Source organism: Myotis daubentonii, chromosome 13, assembly GCF_963259705.1.
Source record: "Myotis daubentonii chromosome 13, mMyoDau2.1, whole genome shotgun sequence".
NCBI classification, from domain to species: Eukaryota; Metazoa; Chordata; class Mammalia; order Chiroptera; family Vespertilionidae; genus Myotis; species Myotis daubentonii.
This window is the reverse complement of record NC_081852.1, coordinates 58,036,558-58,052,442: the sequence shown is the minus strand read 5'-3', so window position 1 is coordinate 58,052,442 and position 15,885 is coordinate 58,036,558. Positions and strand designations below refer to the sequence as shown.

Sequence of the window (15,885 nt, the reverse complement as noted above, 5' to 3'; positions counted from 1 at the left end):
AGTTAGGGCTGGGCCCCAGGAGAGAGGTGGCCACCGGCATTGGCGGAATTAGGATATGGGAGAGGTCAGCATGGTCTCCGTTTTCTAGGTTTTGTAAAATAAACAGGAGATGCCCGGCTGGCGTGGCTCAGTGGTTGAGCGTTGACCTCTGAACCAAGAGGTCACGGTTCGATTCCCAGTCAGGGCACATGCCCAGGTTGTGGGCTTGATCCTCAGTAGGGGCATGCAGGAGGCAGCCAATCAACGATTCTCTCTCATCATTGATGTTTCTATCTCTCTCTCTTTCTGTCCGTTCCTCTCTGAAATCAATATAGAAATATATTTAAAAATATATAATAAAAATCAGTAAAAATATATTTTTAACAAAGAATACATATGAATTTATTAGAGTGAGTGCTTTAAACCACCAGTCACCAACCGCTGGTGCGCGGACGACTGGTGGTCCGTGAGGTCCAGAAGGTTGGCGACCACTGCTTTAAAATGGAGGTGAGGGAGGAAAAAATAGACATTTCCAAGAGAAGGGCCTTGCTTGGATGAGGATGAGAATAATCATAAACTGAGGAGTAGGCCGAGTTCCCACCTGAAAGTCACACACACACACACACACACACACACACACGCCTGTGCTGTGGAGAGTAGGGATAAGGAGGGATTTGGGTGACAGACTGCTGTCTGGGACCTGGCATGGGCTGAGACACTGCTATTGGAAAGACCAGGATTAGATTGGGGTAAACTCTAGACAGTTTCCGATCTTTTCAGGGCCTGTGCTACATAGAGGCATTTTCTGAAATGATACTGGGGTGTCTACTCGGGTGCAGAATGAGGGCTGAGACGCTGAGCACCCAGGTAAAGGCAAGACGAAGCTTCTGGCACGGTGCTTCGCAGAGCAGACTGTGTGAACCCGTCACCTGGCTCTTATCAAAATGTAGCTTCTGATTCAGGAGGTCTGGGGTGGGGCTGGCGATTCTAGTTTCTAACCAACTACCAGCCAGCAGACCCAACTTGGAGTAGCAAGCCCCTGAAATAGTTAAACCCATTTTGGCAGGCCAGTAAATAGAACTGAACAAATAAAAAGAAGAAATGAAAACAAGATGGTCTCAAGGTCTAACATTTCCCCCAAATTGTCAGCTGCTTAAACATTGTATTTACAACTGGACATTTCCCAGGAAAACACCTTATTGTCCTGCGTCCTGTGTGTGTTGTTGTTAATGAAGATACTTGCATAAGAAACATTCAGGGAGCTCTGTAGTTATGTATAATTTTGTGGGTTTGATGTAAGAAAAGAAACCCCACTGCATCCTTTAATTATGTTTTTGAAATCTGTGATATGAAAGGAAAGTAGCTGGGGGAACAGTAAACAGACTATTACAATTAAAAAAAAAATCTTGCATAAAAAAGCCTCATGGAACCAGCAGTCTTCACATGGCCGGAAAGCGCCTGGAGGGTGAGAATGAATAATTGTGTTGAATGGATCTGGTGAATCATAAGCATCGAACAAAACCCAACTTACTCAACTCTGGAACCCGCCAACAATTCCACAGGCTGACTTTCCTCGGGGTGTTTAAAGCTCGAGGGCTGAAGGGTTGTGAAGACTACATTATTTCCCTCAGGGATACTTCCCTTAGCCTTGCCTTAGCGGACTGCGAATCCAAGGGCCTAATATGTCAGAAGGCCAGACTCTTGGAGAGGAAAACGAAAGAGAAGCTGTAAAGCAAGCATGTCAAACTCACGGGCCTCAGGCCACATGCCTCCTTTATTTAGCCCATGTTAGCCTTTGAGTTTGACATGCTTGCCGGTTTGGCCCAGTGGCTAGAGCGTTGGCCTGCAGACCGAAGGGTTCTGGGTTTGATTCCCGGTCAAGGGTATGTACTTTGGTTGCAGGCTCATCCCCGGCCTGGGCCGTGGTCAGGGCTCGTGCAGGAGGCAACCAATTGATGTGTTTTCTCTCACATCGATGTTTCTCTCTGTCTTTCCCCTCTCTCTTCCACTCTCTCTAAAAATCAGTGGAAAAATATCCTCAGGTGAGGATTTTAAAAATAAATAAAACTTTAAAAAAAGAGGCAAGTGGTGTCATTCAGGTGTGTGGACAGGTAATGTCATCCAAGTGTGTGCAGAAACTGATGTCATCCAGGTGTGTGCAAACAATTGCTGCCATCCGGGTGTGTAGGTCATTGCCTCTCTGCGGATCACAATCTCTGACTCCTGAGCATTCAGAGCAGGTGGACACCGTCAGGATGGGCCAGGCTGCCTCCCCGACCTGCTTTGCAGATGGCGGACGCAGGGCTCCTGAGTTGGGTGGGTTTGCTCTGGGTCCTGGGATAGTGGCTGCCTGAGGGATTTTGCACCAGGTGTCCTGATGTGCAGGCCTGGGAACATCAGTGGTTCCCCTTGGACCCCTTCAAGCTGCCTCTTCCTCATTCCCGCTCCCTCCTACAGGCCCTGGCTGGGGATGGGCGCAGCCTCTCCTGGAGACTCCGCCTGCCCCAGGGCCCGCTGGCTTAGATTCTGGCCTTAGACATGTTGTTAGCCTTGGAGTGGTGAGCTTAAGTGAAGTCACCAGTGGTCACCTAATTTAAACACGTTAAAATAGAGGTCCCTTTCCAGGTGGAAAGCAGTGTCTTTGGGTGACGCACACACCTGACACAGGTCCTTCCGGGTGAGCCAGTGTTCTCCCCACACCACCCGAAAATTCATCCTTCCCAGACGCCACCATGAGGCCCTGGTTGGCAGTGGGCTCTGTCAGACAGTGGCAGTCCGCTGTGCCCGTGGGAGCTCTGGACACGTGTGCTCACCGGGAGGAGGGGGAACATGCAGGGAAGACCACGTTAGGGGGGGACGTGGCAGTCATTCCCAACATCCACGAAGAACGCTACTTAGTTCGAGGGCAGTGTTCCCTCCCACACTCACCTGACCATTAGCAGCACTCATGCCGTATACATGAGCTTTTACCATTCATTTGGCAAAGAGAGTGCCCTGCAGTGTGAACTGGGTCGTATTTGTGACTTAGACACTTTTCTTTGCTGAATGAACGCCTGAGAAATCCTCCCCAAGGAGGCACATGGAAACGTGTTTACTTAACTTTTCTGGATTTGAATCCCGAGTTTTTACAAAATAAATGACTACTGAACTGAGCAGCATAAGAATGTTTTGGTCAGCTGGAAAATATCACCACTGATTATATATATTTCACTCTCAATCCAAACGTTGGAGTAGCATATGGAATCTTTTCCTCCAGATTTGTTGAGATAGAATTGACATTGTATAACCATAACATGTACAATGTGTTGATTTGATAGGCTTCTATATTGCAAAATGATTCCCAGCATAGCACTAGTGAACACCGTCATATAACTACCATTTATTTATTTCTGCGGTGAGAACAATTCAGATCTACACTCTTAGCAACTTTCAGGTATATAATTCAGTGTTAGTAACGGAAGTCACTGAATTAACTAAATCTAAGGCTGTCCATTAGATCCGTAGAATTTTTCACCTTATAGCTGGGAGTTTGTACTCTCTGACCAACATCTGGTTATGGCAACATCGATAGTAGCAAAAAAGTTGTAAACAACCTAAATGTCCATCAACACTACTTTGTTCCTATAGGTTTAGTCATGTGCCTGCAGATACGCAGGGAAAGGACAAGTGTAACCTCCGGGAAGGACTGAGATCCAGGGTGGAGGGCAAAGGAGACTTCAGGCTCGTCTGCTTCATGTCTATAAAACATGAGAATGTGTCACTAAAAATAACTTGAGCCCGACTGGCGTGGCTCAGTGGTTGAGCATTGACCTATGAACCAGGAGATCACGGTTCGATTCCCAGTCAAGGCACATGCCCGGGTTGTGGGCTTGATCCCCAGTGTGGAGCCTTCAGGAGGCAGCCGATCAATGATGATTCTCTATCATTGATGTGTCTCTCTCTCTCTCTCCCTCTCCCTTCCTCTCTAACATCAATTTAAAATATAACTTGAAAAGGATGGAAAATAGGGAAAGCACTGAGCTCCTACAAATACACTTGTCTTCCCATCTTGATCACGTAGAGAGGGAGGTAGGGCTGGAATCCAATGTCAGGCCCCTCTGGCAGTAGGCCAGGCTGGGTTTGGCGGCTGCTTTGTGCCCTCTGGCTGGCATCCCAATCATGGTGGGGAGGTAGGGAGCCAGGGAGCCGTAGAGTCGCCGCCTACAAGCAGGCCGTAGGACAGTGGTGCTCACACTGAGTATGCATCAGAATAACCCGCAGTGCTTGTGATATTTCCATTTCCCCAGGTCTCACTGTCCGCGTATCTGATTTCAGAGGTCTGCCTTGTGATCCAATCTGCATGTTTTAATAAGCACGAGGATTGACGCTGGCGAAGTGGTCTTTGAGCCCCAGTGGGATGAGGAGAATGCATTCCGTGTTTTTCGCCCTCTGCAGAGACACTGCTCCAGATGTCTTCAAGGGTGAAAGCTGGGGCTGTTTCCCTGGCGACCAAGCCCCACTTATTAAGAGAAAACACAAGGAGGACACACCTTCCTAGACATTTGAACTGCCATCCCCGAATGTTGTGTGGGAAAACACGACAAGGACCATTCCATTTCCACATTTTGTTAAAAAATAAACAGAGAAGGGCCCTAGCTCACAAGGTAGTAACACCAGAGTGAACTTGCCTGTGTCGAGATAATAATTCAGAGGTGGAAATAAAGAGCTGTGGTTTGGGCTCATCGCTGTGTTTTTGTCAGGAGGCATATATCAATGGAAACCCAAATGAGGGGCTTCTGCAAGGTCCAGGTTTCTATCTAAATGTGACTACAAAGAGCCCTTCACCCCTTAATGCATGATGCAAATACAAGGTGATTTTTACCATCCATAAGAGCCATTTCCAGTTGATAATGAAACAGGACTGGAATCAAAAATAGGAAAGCAAATTGCCTGCCTTTGGAAAAGAATGTCATCGAAATGGCTTTCGAGTGTTTTGTTTTGGTTTATTTATTTATATTTTCTACTCCTAAGCGCCTAAGCTGAGATATGCCCTCCATGCTGCTCATGTCTGAGTATCGATAAGCATCCAATCAAAAGTTAAACAATTGAACGTGCTAAGATCTTGAATTGAGTGGATTGGCCAAGCCTTGTGTCTCTTAGTGTTGTTGTTGTTTTGTATAGGGTGTCACCAGAGAAGGTGACCTGCTGCTGGGTCCTGGGTCTTCAGGAATGCGGTGAGTCCAGGGATGTGTGCAATGAGGCGGCCTGTGGCCAGAGGCCCTAGCTAGGCCAAGGTTAGGGACTAGAGCTACCCTAGAATCTAGGAGGTGAGGGAGGAGCAACTCAGCCAGCCTGGGTCTCCCCTCCGCCCTGGATAGTCCCATCAAAACAGGCCACGCTGTCAGCATCACTCCTGGGCATCACACTTGGGATATCAGCAAAGGCATGCATTTCACAATTAAACTAAGCCATCCGAGAGGAGGAGAAAGGAGGTGTACCATGCATCAGTCTTGCCTAGCTACTCCACCCCCAGGGTCTGACAGGGATGCAGGGCTGACTGGGAGCCCTCGCCCACCCGGGAAGAGGAGCAGGCGGGGAAAGTGGGGGGATGGATTCCTGACACAGAGCTTCAGCCCCGAGAACATTTTGATTATGAGAACACTTACTTTTCATTCATTTCCTGCCACCTGAACACTTCTAGAGATTGATAATGGGCCCTGAATTGTTGTGCATGTTTATATAAACATAGGAAGGGGGACACATTTAAATAACACGTGCAAATGTTGATATGGTTGAGTAGGAAACGTTATGAATGTGTTAATGACTCTCGTGAATTAAAATGAATATGATCTAAAAGGGTAAACACAATTCTAATTTGCTAAGGCAATTAGTAAATTTCCCAGTGATCGTTAATGCCTTCCTTTCATAGCAGGTGGCGGCAGGAGCATTTATCATGGCCATACATCACAGTGATTTATGTAGACTCCCCTCTTATTCTCTCAAGTGCCAATTTCCAGGCAATAATGTTTCGTGGTGGTTGTTTTTGGTCCTTGATTCTTTCCATAATATCTCGCCCTGGGCTTTGCATGCCTGCTGAACAATAATGAAATGAAGGAAAGCATTTAGACTGGAGAACAGTAAGTTCTTCTCACCACAGACGATCTTCTGGAGCAACATTCAAGTGGAAGGGCTGGGAACTGCAACCCTGAAACCCTTGTGACAAGAAGTAGTGACACAAGGCAGGACAAAGGATTATCCAAGACTAGCCGCCGTTGCCATGTGCCCGCTATGTGCATTTCCTTCACTGTGTACATATTGGGTCTTCTCAACGTTCTCCAGAGGTGGGTATTTTTACAAATTTCATATAGTTTCCAAAACTGGGGTCCTGCCAGTATAAAGAATTTGCCCAGCGCTCACGCTGAGTGATGGCGGAGCCGCCATACAAGCTCAGAGCTGTGTGCCTTATTGGGCTTTGGAGCCAGTGATCTCCTCTGTTTGGCAATCAACTTGGGCGTATCCTAGGGCTTTCCTAAAGCATCATCTTTTCCCACTTGCCCCGCTGCTCTTTCAGGAAGCGATGAGAAGACAATCTGGTAAATGCAAGGTTTTGAAATACAATTCTGGGGTTCAGAGGTCTGGAGAGAGCTGACTGTGAAGGCTGGTAGCACTTTCAAGCAGAGGACGTTGTGAGCTTCAAGAGTGCTGAATTGGTGTAAGGCACTGGTTCTCAACCAGGGGTGATTTTTGTCCCCTACCCCCACCCCCAGGGCATATTTGGCAAATTTTAGCAACATTTTTGGTTGTCACAATTGGGTATGTGTACTCCTGGCATCTAGAGGGTAGAGGCCAGGGATGCTGCTAAACACCTTACAGTGCACAGGACAGCCCCACATGGCACAGAATTGTCCTGCCCCAAATGTCACTAGTGCCAGGTGAGAAACCCTGGCATGAGGGGTTGCTCTATTTCTTATAACTTTGGAAGCTAGTTTGTTTTTTTTTTGGGGGGGGGAGGCTTTAGCTAAATTGATGCTAACTCAGGAGTGTGGGTTTAGAATAGATACAGGCATATGAAACTGGTCGCTTTGGTTCCAATGTTGACTTGTCCTCCGGGATGAGTGAATCACTTAAGGTGGAGGGTGGACGAGTTTTACTTCTTTCTGTCCCAACAGAGACATCTGCATCCAGAAGACAAGCACAAGGGCGTAGAAGCCCCACCCTCTGGAAAAAGGACGTAAGACGCGAAGGGGTGAGACCGCTTCAGAGGAGTGTCATGTAAGAAACATCTACAGCTGTAGAGGATTTTCATGAGTTTATTTGAGCCAAACTGACGATAATTGCTGGGAAGCAAAATCTCACAGATTGAGAAAATGCTCCAGAGAAAGGCAGTTTATTGTATGCATTAGAATCAAAGGAGGAGGTGCAAGGAGGGTTACATGAAATCCACTGGTGGTAGATTAGGGAGGGGGGGGGGAGAAAGAGTGAAATGGAGAGACACACACTTTGTTCCCACGGGTGGGTGTCAGACAGTTAACAATGAGCATCTACAGCACATAGAGATGGTATTTGGGGAACAAGATCACAATGAGGGGTTCTGGGGTCAAGCACTCTGGTGCAGTGGATTACTCTAATATTCCAAAGATATGTTGTCTCAGCTGCAAAAAGACAATAGAAGGGCTTGTTTAAGGTAAAGATTGACCCTTGTAAAGGAAGCTAAAGGCCTAGGATGTGACTGCCTTCCATAATCCACTCTTAGTTCAGACTATCCAATGTGGCTACTTTCAGTCTCTGAGTTTGTAGGGACCCCCATGCAGGCCTCCCCTGAGCTTATCAGGTTACAAAGACTCTTTCCCCACCCTCCCCCCCAAGGTGGTCCAAGTTGACTTTCATTTCAATGAGACTTACTGCTGCGACTAAAGATTTCATGTAACTTTTAAGCTTCTCAAATGTTTGTTACTTTTGTGATCCTGGTGGAAATCCTACAATTACTAGTATTTGTATATATTTTTACTCCTAAAATGAGGTGAGGAGCCTTGAGGGTGTTCATGTTAGAAGGGAGAGAGTAGGGTCCCAGTCCAGTAGCTTACATTCTGTACTGGGAGAGTCAGACAGAGAAGGGACAGGGAATTGTGGCTAAGAAAGCAGAGTGGAAAGGGGTGCAGTGGGGGCCAGGCATTGAGTGTGCCTGGGGAGTGACCGTGTCGTGAGGGCTGTATTTTCTGACCCTCCAACCCCCAGAGACCCTGGTGGTTGGCCTCCACTCCACCCTACTGTCCTCAACATGGCAGCTCCAGCCCAGAAAGCAGGCGGCGAGGCAGCTCTTTGAACCAGGCTGGTCCCTTTTCTGAATGCCTGGGACCCAGAGAGGGGTCGGAACTCCCCCCACTCCCCCCAGCTCCACAGCTCCCAGCAGCATGGCCCGCGGGAGCTGTCCGCGGTGCTGAGCCCCGTCTTTGGCTGGGCCCGATCCGATCCGCAACGTAGGCTAAGGGCCCAGTGGGTCCTGCGGTGGGCGAGGGCCGAAGGTCTGCGGCCAGCTCCAGGCTCTACATTTTAAATCCCTGCCGGGACCCCTACGCCACTCCCTTAACCCCAGCCTGGACTCTACGAAGGATCCAGCTTAAGGACGGGCCCCTCATCTCTCCCCCACACCCACATTTCTTCCTTCGCTCCCTCCTAGAGAACTGGCTCCGCGCTCCCCTTGTCCGCCTCACCCTTCTCGGGAGCGGGACTCTCCTAGGGCGCAGCAAGCTCCCGCCCAGGGGTGTCCACCCTTCCTTCCTTTTCTGTTTCCACCCTCCCCTTCTCTCCAGTTGTCTGAGCGCCGAGCCTGAAGGTTTTCGCTCCGCCCCTATTTCCCATACAAGGGCGCGCTGGAGTGGGGGCGGGGCAGAAGGGAGGGGCTCGCTCCCAGTCCTCCTCAAAAGCTGCGAGCCCGCTGGCAACTCTGGATCGGTTCAGCTCCCGCAGAAAAGCAGAGAAGCGAGAAGCCTGCACGGCAGTCCTGGGCGTTGGACCTCCAGGGGACAGATTCTCTCCCTCCCTCCCTGGAGCGTTTTCCCGCCCGCCACGCCGCACTCACGAGGTAGGACCGAGCTCCTGGATCTCGCCTGCGTGGATTGCCACAGCCCTAAATGGACTAGGAGGCATGTAAAGAACCTGTGCACGTAGAGCCACGCATAGATTTATTTTTGCAGAGGTGGGATGACAGCGCTTTTAATTATTATTTATGTTGGCCAGTTATTCCAAAGGGAGGATGTAGGTAATTGGGGAGGGGAGTGGCTCGGGAGGAGGGGGCGGGTAGAGAATGGGAAGTGAGGCACTTGGATTCTCTTTGTACAGGTGGCCATGACCTCGCTGCCGACGACGCAGGACCCCTTGGTTCCTGACTTATCTCCTGGACTTCTCCCAGCGGCCTCAGCCCCGGGCAATCAGAGTGCGGAGGCCTCGGGGGGCAACGGGTCAGCAGCTGGCGCAGGCGCTCCGGCCGCCACGCCGTTCCAGAGTCTGCAGCTGGTGCACCAGCTGAAGGGGCTGATCGTGCTGCTCTACAGCCTCGTGGTCGTCGTGGGGCTGGCGGGCAACTGCTTGCTGGTGCTGGTGATCGCGCGGGTGCGCCGGCTGCACAACGTGACCAACTTCCTCATCGGCAACCTGGCCCTGTCCGACGTGCTCATGTGCACCGCCTGCGTGCCGCTCACGCTGGCCTACGCCTTCGAGCCGCGCGGCTGGGTGTTCGGCGGCGGCCTGTGCCACTTGGTCTTCTTCCTGCAGCCCGTCACCGTCTACGTGTCCGTGTTCACGCTCACCACCATCGCGGTGGACCGCTACGTCGTGCTGGTGCACCCCCTTCGCCGGCGCATCTCGCTGCGCTTCAGCGTCTACGCGGTGCTGGGCATCTGGGCGCTGTCCGCGGTGCTGGCGGTGCCCGCGGCCTTGCACACCTATCACATCGAGCTCAAGCCGCACCGCGTGCGCCTCTGCGAGGAGTTCTGGGGGTCCCAGGAGCGCCAGCGCCAGCTCTATGCCTGGGGACTGCTGCTCGTCACCTACCTGCTTCCCCTGCTGGTCATCCTCCTGTCCTACGTCCGAGTGTCGGTGAAGCTCCGAAACCGCGTGGTGCCGGGCTGCGTGACCCAGAGCCAGGCCGACTGGGACCGCGCGCGGCGCCGCCGCACCTTCTGCCTCCTGGTGGTGGTGGTGGTGGTGTTCGCCATCTGCTGGCTGCCGCTGCACGTCTTCAACCTGCTGCGGGACCTCGACCCGCGCGCCATCGACCCCGACGCCTTCGGGTTGGTGCAGCTGCTCTGCCACTGGCTCGCCATGAGCTCGGTCTGCTACAACCCCTTCATCTACGCGTGGCTGCACGACAGCTTCCGCGAGGAGCTGCGCAAGCTGCTGCTGGCCTGGCCGCGCAAGATCGCGCCGCAAGGCCAGAGCATGACCGTCAGCGTGGTCATCTGAGGCCACTGCACCCGGCCTGGGCTGGGGAGCTCCGCGACCACTGGTCTCTGAGGGATGCCCACCGAGGCTGGGCTGGAGGGCTTGTTTCCAGCTCCAGAGCTAAGCCAAGACGGGCCAAACTTCCAGCCCAGCCCCCTTGTCCAGCCGCTTTGCCTTGTCCTTGAGTCTCTGTGAAATGTTAAGTGGGCTTTGGTGCAAGTGCTCTGCTTGGAGGAGGCCCCGGGAGAGGAAAGGGGATTTATTATTTGTCTCTTTATGCTTTAAAGGCCAAACAAAGCTCTTGGGTTTTAAAACAGTGTTTCCTAACCGTGGCTGCCTCCCGTGCCTTGCCTCCTGTTTGCTCAGTGGTGAGATGAGAAGGAACAATGCGGGTAGGAGTTAAAGTGACTGCGTAGGAGTTTGGCAAAGCTCTTCAGTTTGCCTTTTAAAATGGATGCAATTTTTAAGGCTGAGATATAATGCCTGATATTGCTTCCCTAATTTGAACCCATTTATTTCTAAAATTCCGGGGACATAGGCATTCCCAGTCTACAGCTAGGATGTTAGCATTTCCTGAATAAGACCTTGATACATCATTTTCATTTGAAATCCACTTGCATTTATAGTACAAAACACTTAAAAACGACCTTTGAAAAGGTCTTGCTGTTATGTTCCGCCTCCTCACCCCCCACTTTTATTTGAAAATGATGAGATAAATTAGTTAGTGAAGAGATAAATAAATAGGAATAAAGAGGAAAAGGTACCAGTCACTTAAGGGGACAGATAGCCGTGCAGAGGACAGATCTTCTATCTGTGTGTATGTTTGTGTATCCACACCCAGTGCTTGCCACTGGTGGGCACTCACATATTTGCTTTCCTGACGTGCAGTGGCAGCTGCGTGCCACAGCATTCTCCTGCATTCTCCAATCGCTTGGCCGCAGCAGATCCACAGCTGTCTTCCAGCCACTCAGCACCTGCTCTGCAGTGACACACTTGGAACATGATCAATCCAGATGACAAGGACTGGGAGAAGTTTCCTTAAGGCCCAATCAGAAAAATGAGCAGTCACTCACAGGACGCCCAGATCAAGCATTTAATTCCTTCCATACATGGTTAAAGGGACAGGTGAAGGCCGTTGGGCCACGATACCATGCTGCTAATTCTCACCTTAACCTCCTGAGGACCTTCTGTAAACGAGGACAAGTGCCCCGTGACAAGGGTTTCCACACTGATGTTGGGACAGTGAGTGGGCAGCGAGGGCAGGAGTGTTAGGAAATGACACCTGAAATCCAGCTGTCAGATCAGCCCCTGTGGCATTCAGGGCCTGAGCTATGTCTGCAGCCTCTTGGTTACCAACTGTCAGATTCCAGGGCCGCCACAGCTCAGTAAGCAGCTGAATCCGTGTTTCCCCTCCTCCCCTTCTCTTACTCCCGGAAAGGAGCGCATTCACTCATTAAGGTGTTCCCTGAAAGGAAGCGAAAGAGGGGGCGATTTGGGGATGACAAGGATTCGATGCTATTACTCCAGTGCCAACAACCAGGATGGAAGAGTGAGGGTTGGTGGTTGGGCTAGTTATCAATCCGAGTCTTTAGTAGGTATATGGCTCCAGTGTTTGAAGCATGGGGAAGGGTAGGAAAAGCCTGGCTGGGGAGAAAGGAAAACACAGGTTAACTCGGGAGATGCAAGTTACCTTTGGCAATGACACTAACACGAGCGGTCGGCTTCACCTGTGGACGTGGAGAACAAAGACCCTGTGCTCTAATAATGCAGCCCGCCCACAACGCTGTGTCCCTCCCCCTCCCAATGGACTCACCTCCCAGGCACCCCAGGGACAGGCTCCTGAGCTTCCAGCAGTTCCGTTACTTGCGAGGCTCAAGGCCACACATGTCATGTTTCCTTAGAGCAGCGGTTCTCAACCTGTGGGTCGCAACCCCTTTGGGGGTCGAACGACCCTTTCACAGAGGTCGCCTAAGACCATTGGAAAACATATATAATTACATATTGTTTTTGTGATGAATCACTATGCTTTAATTATGTTCAATTTGTAACAATGAAAATACATCCTGCATATCAGATATTTACATGACGATTCATAACAGTAGCAAAATTACAGTTATGAAGTAGCAACGAAAATAATTTTATGGTTGGGGGTCACCACAACATGAGGAACTGTATTAAAGGGTCGTGGCATTAGGAGGGTTGAGAACCACTGCCTTAGAGCATTCTTTGGTTGAGTATGTGTGGAGAGTGGAGGCGATGGGGGAAAGGATGGGATTAGTTGGGGAGAAATATGACAAATTGGGGTCTCTTTGTTGCAAGGTTAAATTCACTGGTTCTCAGCTCTGCCTGCTCCTAGAATCACCTGGGGGAGCTATCAGAAAACATCACTGCCTAGACCAGCGGTTCTCAACCTGTGGGTCGCGACCCCTTTGGCGGTCGAACGACCCTTTCACAGGGGTCGCCTAAGACAATCCTGCATATTAGATATTTACACTACGATTCATAACAGTAGCGACATCACAGTTATGAAGTAGCAACGAAAATAATTTTATGGTTGGGTCAAAACATGAGGATCTGTATTTAAAGGGCCAGAAGGTTGAGAACCACTGGCCCTAGCCAGGGGTGGGCAAACTTTTTGACTCGAGGGCCACAATGGGTTCTTAAACTGGACCGGAGGGCCGGAACAAAAGCATGGATGGAGTGTTTGTGTGAACTAATATAAATTCAAAGTAAACATCATTACATAAAAGGGTACGGTCTTTTTTTTTTTTTTTTAGTTTTATTGATTTCAAACGGGCTGGATCTGGCCCGCAGGCCATAGTTTGCCCACGGCTGCCGTAGACCCTCGGCTCACAGAGTTCCATTGATGTGAGATGGGGCTGGGCATAAGTGTTTTTTTTTTTTTTTTCAAAGCATTTCATTTGGTTTTAATATAATCAGGGATCTATAGGTGTTCATTCAACAGTTTCCTTACACATTTCCTATGCGTAAGGCACTGTATGAGTCCAATCAGATCAATTGCATTATAAAGTTATACACCAGGAATTACTCCCAATCCAAAGTGTTCCCTGATTAGCCTGATGTAAGAAAGCCTATATCAACTGTGAGAAGAAAGTGTCCCAATAATTACTAGAAAAGCTGCCACCTGTTTCTATCTTGCTTACAGCTTAAACTTTTTAACACTTATATGGATTTTATGGAGAGCTTAAAGAGGTTAGGGAATTGTGTTCTGTTTATAAATATTTTTACAAATTAAGCCAATTGGCAAATGAATAGCAACTAATTAATTCTTACCCTATTGAAATCTATTTGGGACTAGTTTGACTATAAAACAAACTTAAAAAAAAATCGCCCACTCCCGACCAGCATGGCTCAGTGGTTGAACGTCGATCTATGAACCAGGAGGCCATGGTTCCATTCCCGGTCAGGGCACATGTTAGGCTTGTGGGTTCGATCCCCAGTGTGAGGTATGCAGAAGGCAGCCAATTAGTGATTCTCTCTCATCATTGATGTTTCCATCTCTCTCTGAAATCAATAAAAATATATTTTAAAAAATATCTCTCAGAAGTGAATCCTAGAGAAATCCACATAAGGTTGCAGTAGGAAATTTTATTTAATATAATTCACTTTAGGTAACAGCAAGCATCCAGTCCTCCTCCTGCAAGGAGTCATACAGGCCATAGACCTGGGAACTGAGCCAGTCTGGTACTTGGCAGCAGCCCTTTCCCAGACCGACAGGAGGTTCTGTAATCCTCTTTGCAGGCATTGTCACCAGGTCTCACTTTTGGCAGTCAATCAATAGATTTATCTCACTAAATCGGCTGGGGAGTGTTTCAATATGTGTTGGCAACAGTTACCTGGATTTCGCAACTGTGAGAGATGCGTAGGTAGCAGTATTTCTGTTGATGTAACCTTCCTGAATTTTGTTCTTGTGGACGTTCAGCCGGCTCTTCGACAGGGGGTGCTAAGCTCCAGGTTTGTTTTCTCAGGGAGGCTAGTTAACCACCTCTGTGCTGTGGTTTGCCTTCCTGAACATCCAGTAGTCTTGCAAAAACAAGGCACAGAACTGACATCAAGGGGGCCCAGGTGAAAGTGTGGCTAGATTTGGGAGTGAGCCCAGGGCCCATCCCCCAAGGAGCACCTTCATTCCCTAAGGCAGTTCCTTGATTGATTTTCCTTCATGCATTGGTGTCGTTGCTATGTGTGTAAGACGCATGTGTGGCTGACTCGCTGTGTAAAGCTCTGCAGGCTGGGGCTTGTACTGTGTTTGACATATTTTGGGTGCTCAATAAATATTAAATCAGTAGTAGAGTCTTCAGTGGTGGGATTCATAAACCAAGCCAGTTACACACACAGTGTAACTACACAACCTTAGGATGACCAAGGTTAAAGCAAGGATAAATCATGCCCAGAAAAACATGCTACTCAGTCTGGATTTGTCAGTTCCAGCAGTTTCAGGAGTGAACTGTTACTTGGGGTTTTCTGTGAACCCCTGGACCCAACCTCAGTAATGACAGCATTTCCGGACATGGCACCGAGCTCTGTGCTCTCCAAGATTGCATGGGCCTAACTCCACAGGCCCATCAAAGGGAGAGTAGAGAATTTCAGGATTAGTGTCTATATACCATCATGAATCTGGCTCATTATTTAAATGTTGGCATTTTATCACCCTCCTCCACATATAACTTGGGGAATTTGAAAAACATTCAACGCTTGGGCCTTTGAACAAAATTTGATCATCTAGATTCCAAAACATTCATGACAGAATCATAAGCAGGACTTACTGGTACTTCTAAAATAGAAGTTAAAAAATGAACTTAGGTTCACCTTTCCAGAGATCCATATATTTTGCTAAATGAGACAAGCTAGTCTACCGATGTTGGAAATGCAAAATATTAATTTAGATGGATGAGAGTTGCAATCTGGATTTGTTAAAAGATCAGACATCCTCGATGAGTCTTAGGAAGGAGAAAGCCTTATTTTGAATCGAGTGTGCACACTTCCAACAGGTTTTGAATGGTTCTTCTCTTCTTTCCAATTCAGTTCCTCTTCCTTTCCCCACTCGTTAGTTCTCTATTCTGCCTCTTTTCTTCTTTCCCATAGTATCTATGAAATACCTCCGATCTGAAGGTACCCCCACCCCAGTGAAGGGGAGCTGGTGAGATTCAAGCATCCATCTCCCTGTGGGTCCTTCTAAGGTGAGTCATATTGGAGAGCGACCCTGCTATTCTGTTGCAGAGGGTGGATGGCACCCAACAAGTGGAGGGCTGCCGCCCTTGCATTTCCTGCCCACTGTGGGGTCTCGGAGCTCGCACAACTGATTGTTTCACAGATGACTGAGCAGTGGTGGGCAACAAGAGTTTGCACAGAATCTCCGCAGGGCCCATTGTGCGGCAAATCACCCAGAGAGCTCGCCAGAGGGGTCTCGCAATGAGAAGTCGAATGTGTCTCATTCAGCCAGACCAAGTAAATGACAGAGTCTATTAG

The 15,885-nt window shown here is 49.1% G+C and overlaps 1 protein-coding gene across 1 annotated transcript; it reads left to right on the top strand.

Annotated features, from left to right (window-relative positions):
* Positions 1–8,856: 8,856 nt before the first annotated feature.
* On the top strand, positions 8,857–12,961 carry PRLHR (prolactin releasing hormone receptor). The gene is made up of 2 exons (XM_059661566.1): positions 8,857–9,040; positions 9,298–12,961. The coding sequence occupies exon 2, from the start codon at positions 9,304–9,306 to the stop codon at positions 10,417–10,419; it is 1,116 nt and encodes a 371-aa protein (XP_059517549.1). The 5' UTR covers positions 8,857–9,040; positions 9,298–9,303; the 3' UTR covers positions 10,420–12,961.
* Positions 12,962–15,885: the final 2,924 nt, after the last annotated feature.

Excerpts from the sequence above, each read along its gene's own strand:
- PRLHR (XM_059661566.1), top strand. The coding sequence starts at position 9,304 with ATGACCTCGCTGCCGACGACGCAGGACCCCTTGGTTCCTGACTTATCT.